We start from the raw sequence: 15,849 nt of genomic DNA on the forward strand, positions 1-15,849 counted from the left end.
TTACACAAAATGTACTTAGCCCACAAAATACACAATCAATCCACTTAAAAATATATTCTGTGAAGCGCTTTGAGATGTCTCAATGACGTGATGAGGCACTATATCAAATGCAAAGATTATTATTATTATTGTTGAGTAGAGCCCACCTTGCTCTTCCCAAATTCAGAATAGAATAACAAAGGGAACCACATCAACAAAAACATACCCTGATAGGCTTTCCAGTATATTTTCTGATCAATCTCAGATTCATCAAAGATGTTAGTTATAAAAGGCGTCCTGATTGCTCAAGCAGTAAAATGTTAGTGTCCTGAGCAGTAGGTTAGTGTTTGAATACCAGTCTCATCTGACATTCAAACAAGTGATCTTAATTTGCTCCTGGCAAAATGTTACAATGGAGGCAGCTGGCAGCACTGCTGAGCAAGGGTGGATAGTTGTGCAAACATCCTGCCCATCCTTCCTCCAGTTGGAAGATGCACAGGAGCTGTAGACACTCAGCCAAGCAAACACATATGGAACAAATCAGTAAGTCGTCCATTGTGATCTGCAATAGCATTTCTGCAGCAACTGAAAAATATAACAAGATTGTTTTAAAAATAGTTTCCAATCAAGTGTGCCATTTTATTTGATCTGTCTGGTGCAAGGTAATCTTGCAGGAATAGCTGTGGTTTGGTTGACATTCAGCTTGAGGAGCTACTGCCTTAACTGGTTTGTCATCAGTTCGGAGCAGACCAATTGGAGGTCACCAGGTGACCTGCGGCTGTTGCATATCTCTGGAGACAAGAGGAAAATAACTGCATGACAACTGCATTTTTATAAAGTAAGCAGAGTAATTACACCTCACTTCAACATATCTGTTCTGACTGACCATGCCTTCAGTCTTGATTCCATCCCCCAGCTCGGGTGCAAATCCTTAACTGTCCAGTGCCTTGGGACGTCCTTCCGAAATGGAAAGGCGATATACAAATGTAATTTTTGTTGTTATTGGCCAGCCATTCAGTACTGTAGTGGGTAGCTACTTCCACAAAAGCAGTGCTTACCCAAATCCATACACTCGAGGAGTAAAACAAAATCACTTCATCCTTTGGATGTTCCTGCGCAAACTGAGAAGGTTGGAAATCAAGTTGTTGGCTCCACACACGCAGTATTCTTTCCAGATTCCTACTTACTGCTAGGTAAACAGTGGCATGTGGAGTAAGGAAACTTGCCCAACATTTCACCCCGGGAATCCAGCCTAGGTCCTCTCACTTGCAAGACGAGTATTCTAACCACTGAGCTACCACTGTCTGAAGCAGAAACTTTGAAGAAAATGTTGACGTCCTGTCTTCATTAAAAAAACAGAACTACCAACCGAGAGCGAGGCGGGGTGGATTAAGAGGAGCCTGGTCAGGTGAGCAGGGGCCTCGTCAGTTGACTCAGAGGACAAGAGGAGAAAGATTCAGTATCAAAAAGGGCAATTTTGGAATATGCCCAAGGCAGTATGTCTATACACATAGGGCAATTAAAGACTGGAACAGGTCACTTCCTAGTTGAGGTCAGGGTGATGGACTCATTATGCAGCTGGCAGAGTCAGGATTCTGGAAGGATGAGTTAAAATGGACTTATTGCATTTCTTCATCCAATCTTCAAATTATCAAGTGAATAGCTTATTCATTCATTGCAGCTTATGCAGCATTTCTCAGGTAAACCTTTGCATGTTAAACATAGTACCAGATATTGATCCCAATGACACCTTGGGGCCAAGCTCATGTCTCGCAATTCTGGGTGACGTATATGGAATTCCCTGGAGAAACTGTGTATTGTCAGGAGCCACACATCCTTTATTCCACTCCAGGACTTTAGATTCCAATGAGTCATTTGACATAGTTGTATAAACTTGTAAAGTCATCTCACTGGCTTCAGAATTAGGATATTTTAATTACAGTGGGCAGGAATTTTCCATTTGTCATCCAAAAACTGAGAACGGCAGTTTATACAAAATCTCAAAATGTGTCCTTACTTTTTCCATCATAAAATAGATAAACCTGTCATTTAAGTCTATTTTTGTGGTATTAGGGAAAGAAAGTCCATGTGTAGCAGCAGTTATTACTAATTATTGCTTTTATTCTTATGCTTTCCTTCATGGAGAATAATGACCCTGTGACGTCAACCGTGCCACTGCTGTCCAACTGACAGGAAAGCATAACTGTGGGGTAAAGAATCTGCTTGAACTTGTGTGACTGAGCTCAGCAAGCCTCGCTCAGCGACAGATTGCACAGTCAATTCTACTCATTAAAAACAGACCACTTCCTACTGCAGCACCAGCATGGTGCTATTTACACAGACTCCACTGCCGTAGCAATCTTCCTATTAACAATTCCTGTTTTAAAGCAAATTTGTTTTCAGTTCAGACTTCATTTAGTCTGAAATAAAATCTTCAATAGGATCAACCTGCTCCTGTTGGTAAATCATTTCCCCCTGATTTGTTAATAAAATGTAAATAGTTTAAATAGCACATCTAAGCATTCGACATTTGCCAACAAAACATGCAGTCACTTCACATTAGAGTAAGTCCAATGAAGCGCTTTGAGACGTCCTCCTGACAAGAAAGGCGCTACATCAAGTCAAAGACTATTTATTAGGTGTAGTTAAAGCCTATTAGTGAGCACTTTTTATCCATTTTGTGAGCACTCCTTTATAACTATAATTATATTAGATCCAATATTTATATTGCATCTTCTACAGAGCAACTGAACTCTAAGATTTATTTTACCTTACTCTACATTTCATCCATTTATTTGAAAACAGCGGAAAGGTGAATCTAAAAAGATTTTCCATCAGTTGGTAAAATCAGTATTGTTCCTGGTGTAATCTCTAATATTGCTATTTTTACCATAAACAAATCTGCAAAGTGAGACTGGGTGATTGAAATGTTTCTGATATAATGAGAAGTGAAATAGCAAATCGCTGTGGCCCACATGTGGGTGGGAGGGCTAAGCAAACTGCAGTTCTATACCATCCTCCCCATCAACAGTCTGACCCCGTTTCCGAGGCATACTTTGGCAGATGCGACAGGCTCACTGGCACATCTGTCATTCCAACTGATCTGGAGGGACTTGGGACTTGGTGGGTTAGTAATGCGTTTGACCGACCATTAAACATAATGAGAAATCAATAGTTTCTGAAGAAACAATATATATATATTTACACAGAATTCTCATTTAAAAACTGCATCAGCAAAGTGATCACAAATCCTGTTAACTGAAGCAGGTGGATTTCAGAGACACAATGCAGTGCACAATTCTCACTATAACACTGAGCACTAAATTACTGAGCAAAGCAATCGTCAAAGTCCACCATCTGGCAAGCAATTACCAGCAACCAAATTTGTCAGAACATACATCTTTGGACAACTTAACACAATTTTTTCCTCTTCTCATTGCTATAAAGAAGCCTAAAAGCACAACAGTTAATTCACGGACTTTGGTTGCCAGAATCTATCAAGAAAATTACAGTAGAATCTCGCAAAACAGGTCCACTGAGATACCTCTTCGATTTCTCATACCTTGAACATCAGATTGTTAAAATCGGTACTTACAACATGAAGTCCTGCTCCCAACCAGGCTGGTCACCTCTCACAGCAATCGTTGTGCTTTTCACATTCTGTACTTTCAGTGTCACATAAGTGTTAAACTTATCTGTCAAAGGAAAGAAACTCATTTTATCACGGATCCTTGTAAAAGTAAAATCTACGACAGACAAGTTCATTTGTAATCATGTTTTTCAATTTCAGGAGAGATCTGTAAATCTATAGCCTTGATAGATGCCACAAAGGTAAAAATCAGTTCATTTTAAACATTTCCCCATTCACCCCAGCATCCAAAGCACCTCCTGCCCACAAAACTTTCAGTCAATTCACTTTACACTATATTCTGTGAAATGCTTTGAGACGTCTCAACGACTCGATAAGGCGCTATATCAAATGCAAGGATCATTACCTCAATATTCAGTACATGACGAGAAAGATGAACATTTAAGTACCAGGGTTATGGGTCTCAGACTTCACTTGGTCAGCCATGCAGAAAACCATCACTTGAGAATATCCAAACCAGACAGAATTCCATCTATGTATGCCACTTACGCAAAGATTTCCTGGGGTCTTTAATGGAATCTCTCTCACTCTCTCCCTGAAAGGATACACCTGGCTCACCTAATTCCAGAGTGTATGAGACTCTTATAAAAAAATGTGGTCACTCAGTCAACGACTATTTGTGGGACACTGCTGTGTGCAAGTGGCTGCCGCGTTTCGCCCACAAAATATACAGGCAATTCACGTTACAGTAAATTCTGTGAAGTGCTTTGAGACTTCTCAAACATGTTATACAGCAGTATATCAAATGCAAGAATTATTATCATTATTGGCTAGATCTAAGGTTGAGGACCTCAGAGTGTGTATTCATGTACTGTTGGAGTTTGACCAACAAAAAATGCAAAACATGCCATGAAGAGCACCGTCTGACAAGATTCCCACTGCTTGTCCAACAAGAACCACCTCACCTGTTGGGGTTATGGCTTACAGGCTTAACAGAAGCTAACAGAATCCCTGCTCCCAGTGACTTGTTTACCTTTGCAACTGGTGATCCAAGCTGGCTGGTCTATCATCAGAAGTGCCTTGGAGTGCTGCAGACTTGCCAAGCTCAGGAACCAGACTGGGTTCCGATATTATGTTGTCAAGCACGTCACCTTGAAGCCTGCTCAGCTCCAAGAAAACCCTGATTACCTCCCCCAAAAGGAGGATAGGTTTGTCTGTACAAATCTCTTGTGGACAAGTAAAATTTGGTCATTATTTCATAGCTATCTGTGTGGTTACTGCTGTGCTCAAATTGGCTACCAAGTTCACCTAAAAAATCCAAATCTTGTGAAGCACTTGGAGACAATTTCCTGATATAAAAGGTGCTGTATCAAATGCAAGAATTATTATTGTTAACCCTGTAAGTTTTAGGCTAGAAAGAAAAAAAATCAATGTGTGAAAGAGAAAGTTCAGAGAAAGAGAAAAGATGTTTTTGGTTAGCATAATTGCCTATTTGTACTTTGTGTGATGAACAATTATCCACATTGTTTCGTTATCTAGTGTGGCCAGTCCAAATTCAGTAATATTTAAGTTACCTAGATTCTTCCATCTACTAATAGGTAACATGCGTGTTTATGCAACAGTATACCAGACTTGTACAACACGAAACAAAAAAGAAATTCAAGGAGATATCGGAGGTTGTGGAGATTCCTGACTGACTCATGAAAGCAAGTCTACAGAAACTGCCATGCTGAGTGTGAAGTGATTCTCACAGTGTCCAGAGTAGAAAGTTTCAAACTTAGAGTACTTCACATTATCCAAATGAGAACAGACATAAAATGTTACTGAAAGAGAAGCAGCAGAACTCTCTAGCTCTGTAACCTGTAAAGATGGCCAGGATAAAGGACTATTGATTAGAGGATTAACATCAGTCTTCACCACACTCGTACACAACAGTGAGCGTGTGCAAGATGACAAAATGTCTCAATCGCAGCACTGTGATGTCAAAATTGCATAATGCGACAACTAAGATTTAACAAAAGTGCATCCAAAAAGTCAATACTTATCACTCTGAACTCTGTTATTCATTCTTTCTCTCCATCCCCTCTCCAGAGATAACTTGTTTTGAGCACGTTTATTCTGTATGACTATTATAACCGATATCACATGCCGCAGTTTTGACTGCTAAATCTTTTATGTGATTCTCTTCACATGGGTCTTAAATCTTTTTTATATACTGTCCAGGTGCAATCATTGAGGAAATCATTCAGTTGGTTCTCTGCCCACCCTTTAGGTGGAAGGCAGCTGAACTGTCCAGCAACATGGGGATTTAAAATGAATCACATTCATCACTACCACTGAGGGATCAGAAGGCAATGCGAGTAGCTTGCTGACAGAGTTCTGTTCCACTGTATGTGATTGTAGAGTTCAAGATGAAACGTATGAGGTTTACGATTCTTATTCCAAGCAGTCTTATAGTAGATGAGCATGTGGTTGAATTTCGGAATGTTGGGCAATTCCAGACAACATACACAACTTCCCACCTGCTATTGTTAAATTACTCATCATCCTGCACAAAAGAACAATTCTAATTTTGGTCAAATTTTGTTTGATGGAGCATGTTTCAACAAAACAACAACTTGCATTTATATAGCGCCCTTTACACAGGATAGCTTCCTGGATGCTGATCTTTTCTTAAGTTTCTTAGCTTTGGCTGACCAGTAGTTATTGCATGCAGTTATCACATCTAAATTGCATTTAAAAGTCAAATGCAATTTAGGGGAAGGCTTTGTGTAACACAACGCAAAAGGATGCCTTCATGAACAGTCACACCTGGAACCAGCTTTAATGATGTGTTCTGGTGTCCTGTTTGTACCACTGACTTTTTTCTGAAGTTTCAAGGACATGTAACTCACAAGTACTGCTGGCATCACTGGATGTAGCAGTCAGTGAGGTAAGACTAGAAGTTTGATGTTCTTGCAAGGAAAATTATTTTCTTTTTGTGAAACAGTTTTCAAAAGATACTCCAAAATTGCACTCATTGCACTCACATCCACCCATTCAGTTTCCTAACAAAACACTTGGATTTTATTGCACTGCTCATATTTATCACCTCCTAACTCGTAATGCCACTCCCCTACCCTCCATTATTCCCGCACTTCCTGGCTGCAGTGAATTATAGGAAACATAGTCTTGATCCGTCGACGCATGCACAGAAGAACTTAGTTTCCTGAGATTCAATGCGATCGCTTGCTGATATGACTTATCTGAGTTTTACTGTATTTAGTTCTTTGGCAGCTGTTGTCTCAGATTGCCATATTTTTTTCAATGACATAACACGAGTACAGTGAAGTACCATGACTAATGGGCAGATTCACTTTATGACCAAACAGGAAACCGTAAACTGAATGACAGATAAAATGCCTAGAACAGCCTTCGATGAAGTAAATCTCCCACTGCAGTGATATAGCACTGCACATCTTCCATCAGTACAAAGTACTCCTTTAGATCACAACAGAAGGTGCATAGTGCAATTCTACGAAATCTCCACAGGTTCACTGTTGTGCATATGTTGTACCTGTAAATTGTGCACATTCGCTGCAGATACAACACATTCACAACACCTCACAGTGTGAATAAAGTAACCAAGGGGCCTTAGCAATTAAATCGACAACAAAAGACCTCAGCCAGAACAGCAAATGGGAATATGAGCTCAGTCTCATGGTTCTCCCATGAAACATTATTTGAGCAACAAATACACTGAATTTAATTAAATTAAATGAAATAAGATGTGTTCAGCACAATATTTTACTGTATAAAGCAACATTCGTAACAGTTAATTTACCCTTTGAACACCTCATCTTCTAAACAACTGCAAACAATTAGTTGAAAACGTATCAAAATTGCTTTTTTTTCTCCTCTTGCAATTCCTGCAATATATGTAGCGTAATGGTTAGTGGGCTCGCTTCGCAAACGAGAGTACCTGGGTTCGATTCCAGGGTGGCGCAAAACCTTAGGCAAGTTTGCTTACTCCACATGCCAGATTTACCTAGCAGTAAATAGGAACCCAGTTGTTATTCGATTGGTGGGGGTAATAAACCCTCCCACCAAAAAAATGTGGTTCACTCAATCCGTTACTGTTTGTGGGACACTGTTGTGCGCAATTGGCTGTCGAAGTTCACCACAAAATAGTCAATCTACTTTACAGTATATTCTGTGAACTGTTTTGTGACATCTCAATACTGCGATAAGATGCTATATCAAATGCAAGTATTATTTTATTATTATTATATATCACAGACATTTTTGGCCAAAAGAAAGGCTTGTCAAAGTGAGCGAGTAACTTGGCTCATGAGCTCACAACATCCCCACATCCCCTACAGCAAAATACAGGTACTTAATGCTCACTTCCAATCCAAATTCTAAATTCTAAATTCCAATCTCTTTGATATGAACGGCAAAGCAAACAGAATGGATTTAAACACCGCTACCAATAACACTCCTGATTGAGTACTGTATTAGAAGCCTTTTAAATATTCTCACTGCTTCTTACCATTTGGAAGGAAGCCAGCAGCACAACTGTGACAACATACATAATACAGTCACTACACTATATCGTGTATCCTCTGAAGTGCTTTGAGACATCCTCCTGATATGAAGGTACATTATCAAATGCAAGGATTATTTATTATGTGCAACTGAAGCATTTTAGTGAGCACTCCTTTATCCATTCATAACAATCAAAACAATAAATCTGACTCTGCACAATACAATTTACATTTATACAGCACCTTTTACATCAAGAGATGTCTCAAAGCACTTTACACTGCTGGCTGGACACCGAGTTGGGGGATCGGAATCGAACAGGTGAAGGAAGCGAAGATGAATGAAGGCTTTAGTATAATTCAGCTAGATCTGGCAGTTTTTCCCTGAGATCTCAATTAAGCCACATGCGTACCCTTGACTTGAGGAAGTGGTGATGGCTGCCAGGGAGGACTTGCAGGGTTAACAGGTGGTGTAAGTTACGATGTTGAGAATGGTGATGAGGAAGATATACAGGTGGGTGACAGAGGAGGTATGTTTGAGATAGGCAATGGAGGGTACGAAAAAGACTTGAGAGCAATAGAGGTGCGGAAAATTATTTTTTCCCAAACAGACAGACATGTTAAATACTCGACAGCACGTATGTACGTGTTAATGGAACGTTTCAAAGAAAACTGACAAGTACACTAAAGACTTTGACACCAACTATTCCACTGTGTTTGTAGGCAAATGCAGCAGCTGTTTGCTTGAGCAATTTCCCAAAAAACAGGAATAGACAATCCTGGAGGATTGTTGGCCAAGAAAATGAAAGAAACTTTTTTTCAAATAATGCCATTAGATTATGAATGTCCAGCTGAAAAAACGACAAACAACGCCTTGACTTAACATCTCAAGAGATGGAAGGAAATGATGAGGAATTAAATCTGGCTTATATATAATAATCCTTGCATCTGATACAGCACCTTAACACTGAAATACCTCAAAGCACTTCATAGGATTCACTGTGAAGTGTTGTGACCATTTGCAGATGAATTTTTTTAATATAAATTACATTTTTGGGGCAGTCAGCTGGGTGTCTGACACATGTAGAAATCCATCACCATGCTTAACAGTGTCCAAACCAAACAGAGTTCCATGCATTCGATCTACACATGGAAATTCCAGAGATATTTATTGGAAAGGAATGCCCAGCCTCTCCCTAGAGGGATGCATCCTGCTTACCTAATTCCAGAAAGTATTTGGTGCAGGTTGGCAAGAGCTAAGACAGTGGTTTTAAAAAAAAATTGGTCAGCCAGGTGTCCTGACACATGGAAACCCATCACCATGCTTAAGAGTATTCAAACTAAACTGAGAATTCCATGCATCGCACCTTCACATCGAAATTCCAGAGATAGATTGTTGGAATGGAATGTGCACTCTCTCCCGGAGGGACGCAGTCTGCTTACCTAATTCCAGAAAGTATTTGGCACAGATTGCCAAGAGCTAAGGCTTGAAGACCCCCGAGTGGGCATTGGGGTATTGCTGGAGTATAACCAGCTAAAACCACATAGCTTGCCATTGATAGGTCTGACTGGCAAGCTTTCCCGCTGCTTGTCCAGCTAGGACCACCCTACCCATTAGGGCTTTAGCTTACTGAGTGAGAAGAGTTCCTGCCCCCAGTGACTGGTCTGGCCTTCCAAGTCCTGCAGATGAGCCAGGCTGGCTGTGCTGTCATCAGCAGTGCCCTGGAGTCTTGTGGATCTGCCTGGCTGAGAATTGAGATATATATTTCATGTATATATATATATATACACTGTATATATATGTGAAAATATTTAAAGTATAGTAGAGCTCGGCTCTTGAAGCTTAATTTAGCCAGTCAAATCATTAAGTTAAGAACAACACAGCCGAGTCTGATTACAGTATCCAGGGACTCAAGCACAAACAGATCAGATCGTACAGTGAAAGCTGAACAGTTTAAGCTGCCTTATTTTAAATCCTGATGGTTTCCTTCATAGGCCATTGCTTTAATAACCAGTTCAAATAAGAGACCAAACTGTTCACAACCTCCGCACCGCAGTGATAACGCAGATATAATTTCCATATCTTAATTCTTGCTTAACATTACTTCTAATCAGAGAATCCAACTTGACATCCCATTTAATGGGTTAAGTGCAGTACTGGATGACATATTAAGAAAAAGGTCATCAAGGACAATAAATATGTTGTCTGCTTTCCTCTATTGTTCACCTGGCACTCACCCTCACTAAGCCAGTCAGGAACCAGGATGTCTTGTTTGACCCTGAACTGTCCTTTCTTCCCCACATCCGCGCCATGACCGGCACTGCCTACCACCACCTCCGCAACATTGCCAGACTCCGCCACTGCCTCACCCCTCAGGCTGCCGAAACCCTTAATCAAGCATTCGTCACATCAAGGCTCGATTACGGAAACTCCCTCCTCATCGGCCTTCCCAACGCTTCCCTTCACAGGCTGCAGATCATCCAAAACTCTGCAGCTCATGTACTCTCACGCACCAGGCTCCGTGACCCCATCATTCCCACTCTCACCCGACTCCACTGGCTCCCCATCCCTCAGAGGATCGAGTTCCAGATCGTCGTCCTCACTTTCAAGGCCATCCATGGCCTTGTCCCCTCCTACCTCTCTACCTGCTAACTCCCTACCAACCTGCCCGCTCCCTCCGTTCAGCGGGCTCCGATCTGCTCCATGTCTCCCGCCCGACCCGCCCTACCATCGGTGGCCGGGCTTTCAGCTTCTCTGCCCCTACACTCTGGAACTCCATCCCACAGTCCCTTTGCCTCGCTTCCTCCCTCGCCTCCTTTAAGGCCGGTCTCGACCCTTCTCTCCGATCTTGCCTTTGGTCACTTTCCCACCTCTCTGCCTTCCCTCAACTCTACACCACCCCTCCCCAATGCTTGGGCCGTGACACCTGACTGTTTAGCGCTTGGGGACATCCTCCCGACGTGAAAGGCGCTCTATAAATGTAATTTTGTTGTTGTTGTTGGATGAGATAAAGAGAATTTTTCAATGCAACAATGGTACACATAACAACTGCTTCTATTTTACGTTTCAGCAGCCATTATTTTGTAGGCACTTGGTAAACAGGAATAGAACGACTAATCTGTGACCACCTATGGGACAGACCACAGGCGATCTCCAAAATCAAATTCCCTCACTGAACGTCAGGCTGGAAGCAGTTTTATTTTCTGCAATTGTAATAGGATGCATTTTGTTACATGGAGCTTAATATTTTCAAACACACTGTGTTACTTTTGAAGCTGAACCATGCAGTGCTATAAGTAACTCGTAATTTCACGATTTAGGGGAACTAATGTTGCATGCACTTAGTTGATTATCCATACACATGTGCTAAACGTCTGCTGGAAATTGCAGCTCTTTGTGTATATTTTCCACTATCTAGTTTATTTATTGAAGCATTAAGCACAAAACGGATGCTCTAAAATGTACTTCTTAATACCTTACACCGAGGGAATCCATGCTAATGAAATGAGAACCTCTCGATTCAATACAGATTTTTATTTCAAAATATTAATTTTATGTAGTTAGATGGAGCAGTCATGGGATTGGAATTTGGTCCACAATCCCTGCTTCCAATTATGTACTAACTAGATTATTAGGAGGTAATCAGGATGCTGATGGTCACCCGATTCAACTTTCAGCATTGTCACAGACGTCAAGGTAGTAAAGGTGATGCTCCTGCTTCCAACTCCCAGAGGTTTCAAGTGGAGTGTTCTGTCATTTACATTGGCAACACATCTCAAGCAGATTTGGTCCCTGCATATATTTCTATACTGTACCACTCTAATGAGGTCTCAAGTATCCAGCAGCTCTTAATTACACAGTTAGACTTGGTTTACCTGAACACAAATGTGCAATCTTATTTTGTTGTGGGCTGCTTATCATTAGATTAATGCAATTCCATTAAAAAATACAGAAGCAAGAGAAATGCAGCAGAGTACAATATTAGCTTTTTGAAAGCAAAAAACACCTGAGCAAACTGTGTACCAACAATTTTGAATAAGAAGACTCATCTAAGAGTCTGACAGCGAAGATATCCTATATTGCTCTCACTTGATATCTGCCCATTTTGCTTGAGCACAAGTATTTTAAAATGTCCTAGACAGCACCATTGAAACTGTTGGTGTCTGAGCAAGGAAACCACTATCATAGAATCATAGAATTATACAGCACAGAAGGAGGCCATTTGGCCCATCATATCTGTGCCGGTTCTATGAAAAGAGCTATCCAATTCAATCCCACTCCCCCGCGCTCTCCCCATAGCCCTGCAAACTTGACACAAGTGTATGAAGCAATCAAAATTCTGTTGCCTATCATTGAACCCAACTACTTTCATCCACATTTTTCCATTTGTCCCTTTATCTAGCAAATATTTCTGGAGTTACGTTCTCAATAAAGCATTTTGGCTTTCGTTCCTTGACCACAACAAATGGATTTCTCTTCTCAGAGGCATTAACATTACAGCAGAGAGCAATCTGTGGAACTCTCTGAACCTATAATCAATCAGCGTCAATGCTACAACCAGAATGTGAGTCTGGTCAGTAGAAAAGGGTCAATTTCATATAGGTGTAGATATAGGACATATTTCCTTTAAACTTCCTAGTCACATAAACTGGATAGGCTGAATATTCTGCTTTCTTATACTGGGATTAATATTGAAAATGGCAGATCAATTTATTAAATTGATCCTTTAACCTGACCCTGAAACAATTTTTTTTACTGATTTATAGAGTTGTAGATTGAAGATAAATGCTTGTTTCTCGTATTTCTCCTCATGAATGTCCTACTCTGCTCATCAGTGGTGTTCTACGTACTGTACCAACCTTTCTCACCAGACAAGAACACAGTTTCCACTCGAGGGGGAAAGTGGCGGATTCAGATAGCCCCAGTCAACGGCAAAAGAAGTAAGAGAAGGGAAATCCTGCCATTGCTTTGACATTGGTCTCAGTGAACTAGGGAGATCAGGTGCATTTGCTGAGCGATTCCAAAAGCACATCAGTACAAAAACATATTAGTTTGTAAACTAAATGTTAATTAGTTGGCTCAAACATCTTACAAACTGGTCAAGAAATCTAAGTAAAATAATAAAAATACTAATGGCACCTAATATGTCAAAACCTCTCAAAGTGTTTTACAGAAATTTCAGTCATGTGTGGTGACTGTGCATTGGTTGGTAAACTCAGAAGCTAAATTCCGTATAGCGAGGTCCAACAAATAGCAATGAAGTAAATGACCAATTTTACTTAGAGGACTGTTAACCAGGGCAGTAGGAGAAACTGCCTTCGCTTTTCAAAGAGCTCCACAGGATATTTAACTTTCAGGCAACCAACAGGCTAGGAGCTAGGTTTATAATTTATCCAAAGAACGGCACCATCAGTAATGCAGCACTTTGAATTTAAACTCACAGTCTTCAGACACGTAAACAAAAGTGCTATCAACTGAGCCAGGCCTCTCCTTATAGAAATAGCCTTGTGGGCCTTTCCATTTGTCCCATGATTTAGCAAATTTACTGTCAACAACCTTGTCTTCAAACACAATCCAAGGAAGTAAATTAGACTTTTGTGAACAATTACTTAAGTGGTTAATTGACTGATGCTTAACACTGGTTTACCTGCACTGATTGAGAATCTCACAGTCAGGTCCACTAGATTTTTCTACTTCCTGATAATGTATGAAAAGGGCACAGTAACAAGTAAGTTAGGCACCTTTTGAGTTGATTAACAGAATAATTATAGAAATAACAAACAGCATAGATTTATGCCATGAATAAAACAATTTCAATCAAGAAGATTTATTTTATTGGCCAACCAAAGAAATTGTTCACTACTGACTTAAGGTTGAGTACTCAAGATTTTACTGTACAATACAAATTTACATTTATATAGTGATCATGTCAGGAGGATGTCCCAAGGCACTGGGTGAGCACCTGAACTGGGTGGGATCCGAGAGGGGTGATGAGGGGAAAGATGAACACAGTGCAGTCCAAGAGGAATGTCTTGAGACAGAGCTTGAAAGAGTAAGTGATAAAGTGTTGTGCAGCACGCCATACAAAATGCAGCATAGAGCAATCCTTAATAATAATAATCCTTGCATTTTGATGTAGCGCTTTTCACGTCTTCCAGACGTCCCAAAGCGCTTCACAGAATATACTGTAAAGTGAATTGACTGTATATTTGTGGGCGAACACAGCAGCCAATTGCGCACAGCAGTGTCCCACAAACAGTCATGGATTGAAAATGACCAATTTATTATTGTTTTTGTTTTTTTGGAGGGATTGTTATTAGCAACCTATTAGGTTATTAGCAACCTAAGTTCAAGGGTAAAGGACTACATTTTCCTTAGTGCAGCCAAGGGTATTAATAATAATAATCCTTGCATTTCATATAGTGCCTCATCACATCATTGAGACGTCTCAAAGTGCTAACACGCGAACCTATACTCTATTGTATATCTCATGCTCTGTCATAGCCCCACACTGTATCAGAAATCAAACATTTATAGCATTGGAGGAGGACAGTTAGCAAATTGCATCTGTCCTGACATTAGTTAGCTCTCCCACTGGAGTCCTCCACTCTATTCCCAATCACCCACTCTTTCCTCATAACCTCATATTTTTATTCATCAAGTTCCCTCAAAAGTGCTATAATACACTCTGTTTTACCAACCATTCTTGGTAAAGAATTCCACATTCCAAAAAGCCTTTGTGTAATTAAAATTTTGCTATCTTTTACCCTCTGGTGATCATCCGCAAATTTATTTCCACTTAACGTTTGCTTCTTAAAATTAAATGTGTCCAATTATTGTCAGTCAGCCTAGTTCAGTCTGACCTCTGAGTCAGAAGGTTGCAGGTTCAGGCTCCATGTCAGTGTTTCAATTCACACAGTCCAGGCTGACGATTAGTCCTGGGAATGCGCTTCATTGTTGGAGGTACCGTCCTTCAGTTAAGCCATTAAGTTGAGCTCCCAGCTGCCTGTTCAGGTGCATAATAATAATAATAATCCTTGCATTTGATATAGCGCTTTTCACGTCGGGAGGACGTCCCAAAGCACTTCACAGAACACACTGTAAAGTGAATTGACTGTATATTTGTGGGCGAACGCAGCAGCCAATTGCGCACAGCAATGTCCCACAAACAGTCGTAGATTGAAAATGATCAATCTATTATTGTTTTGGGTTTTGGAGGGATTATTATTAGGCTCTGTGTGGAGTAAGGAAACTTGCCCAAGGTTTCGCCCTGTGCCTGGAATTGAACTCAGGTCTCTCGCTTGTAAAGCGAGTGCTCTAACCACTGAGCTACAGGACTCCACATGTTATAGATCCCATTGCACTGTTCGAAAGGTGAAGGGAGTTTCTCCTGGTGTCCAAGCCACAATTTTATCCTTGTGATAAAATTGGTTATTCAACTTATGGCTGTTTGTAGAACATTGCTGTCTGCAATGACTGCTGTGCTTACCAACAAAGTACACAGTCACTACAATTCACGCCAAATCCTGTGAAGCACTTTGAGATGTCCTTGTGGCGTAAAAGGCGCAATATCAAATGCAAGGATTCTTATTATTCTTTTACGCCTGGAGCAGCCACTATTTGGCTGAGCTGGTGCTGTTTGATAGGTTCATTGTCCTCTCAAACAAAAACAGAAGTCGCTGGGAACACTCAGCAGGTCAGGCAGCATCTATGGAGAAAGGAAAGTGAGTCAACGATTTGGATCCAAGACCCTTTGT

General features: G+C 40.6%; 1 protein-coding gene across 1 annotated transcript in view; it reads right to left on the reverse strand.

Moving 5' to 3' along the window:
- LOC103177885 (protein unc-13 homolog B) overlaps positions 1-15,849 on the reverse strand; it is a 304,211-nt gene that overhangs the window by 199,174 nt on the left and 89,188 nt on the right. Inside the window, exon 3 of the mRNA XM_042335427.1 lies at positions 3,575-3,674. Coding sequence (XP_042191361.1) covers positions 3,575-3,674 — 100 coding nt within the window. The remainder of the gene's footprint in view (positions 1-3,574; positions 3,675-15,849) is intronic.

The sequence above is a fragment of the Callorhinchus milii genome, unplaced genomic scaffold (assembly GCF_018977255.1).
Source record: "Callorhinchus milii isolate IMCB2004 unplaced genomic scaffold, IMCB_Cmil_1.0 Scaffold1, whole genome shotgun sequence".
NCBI lineage: Eukaryota > Metazoa > Chordata > Chondrichthyes > Chimaeriformes > Callorhinchidae > Callorhinchus > Callorhinchus milii.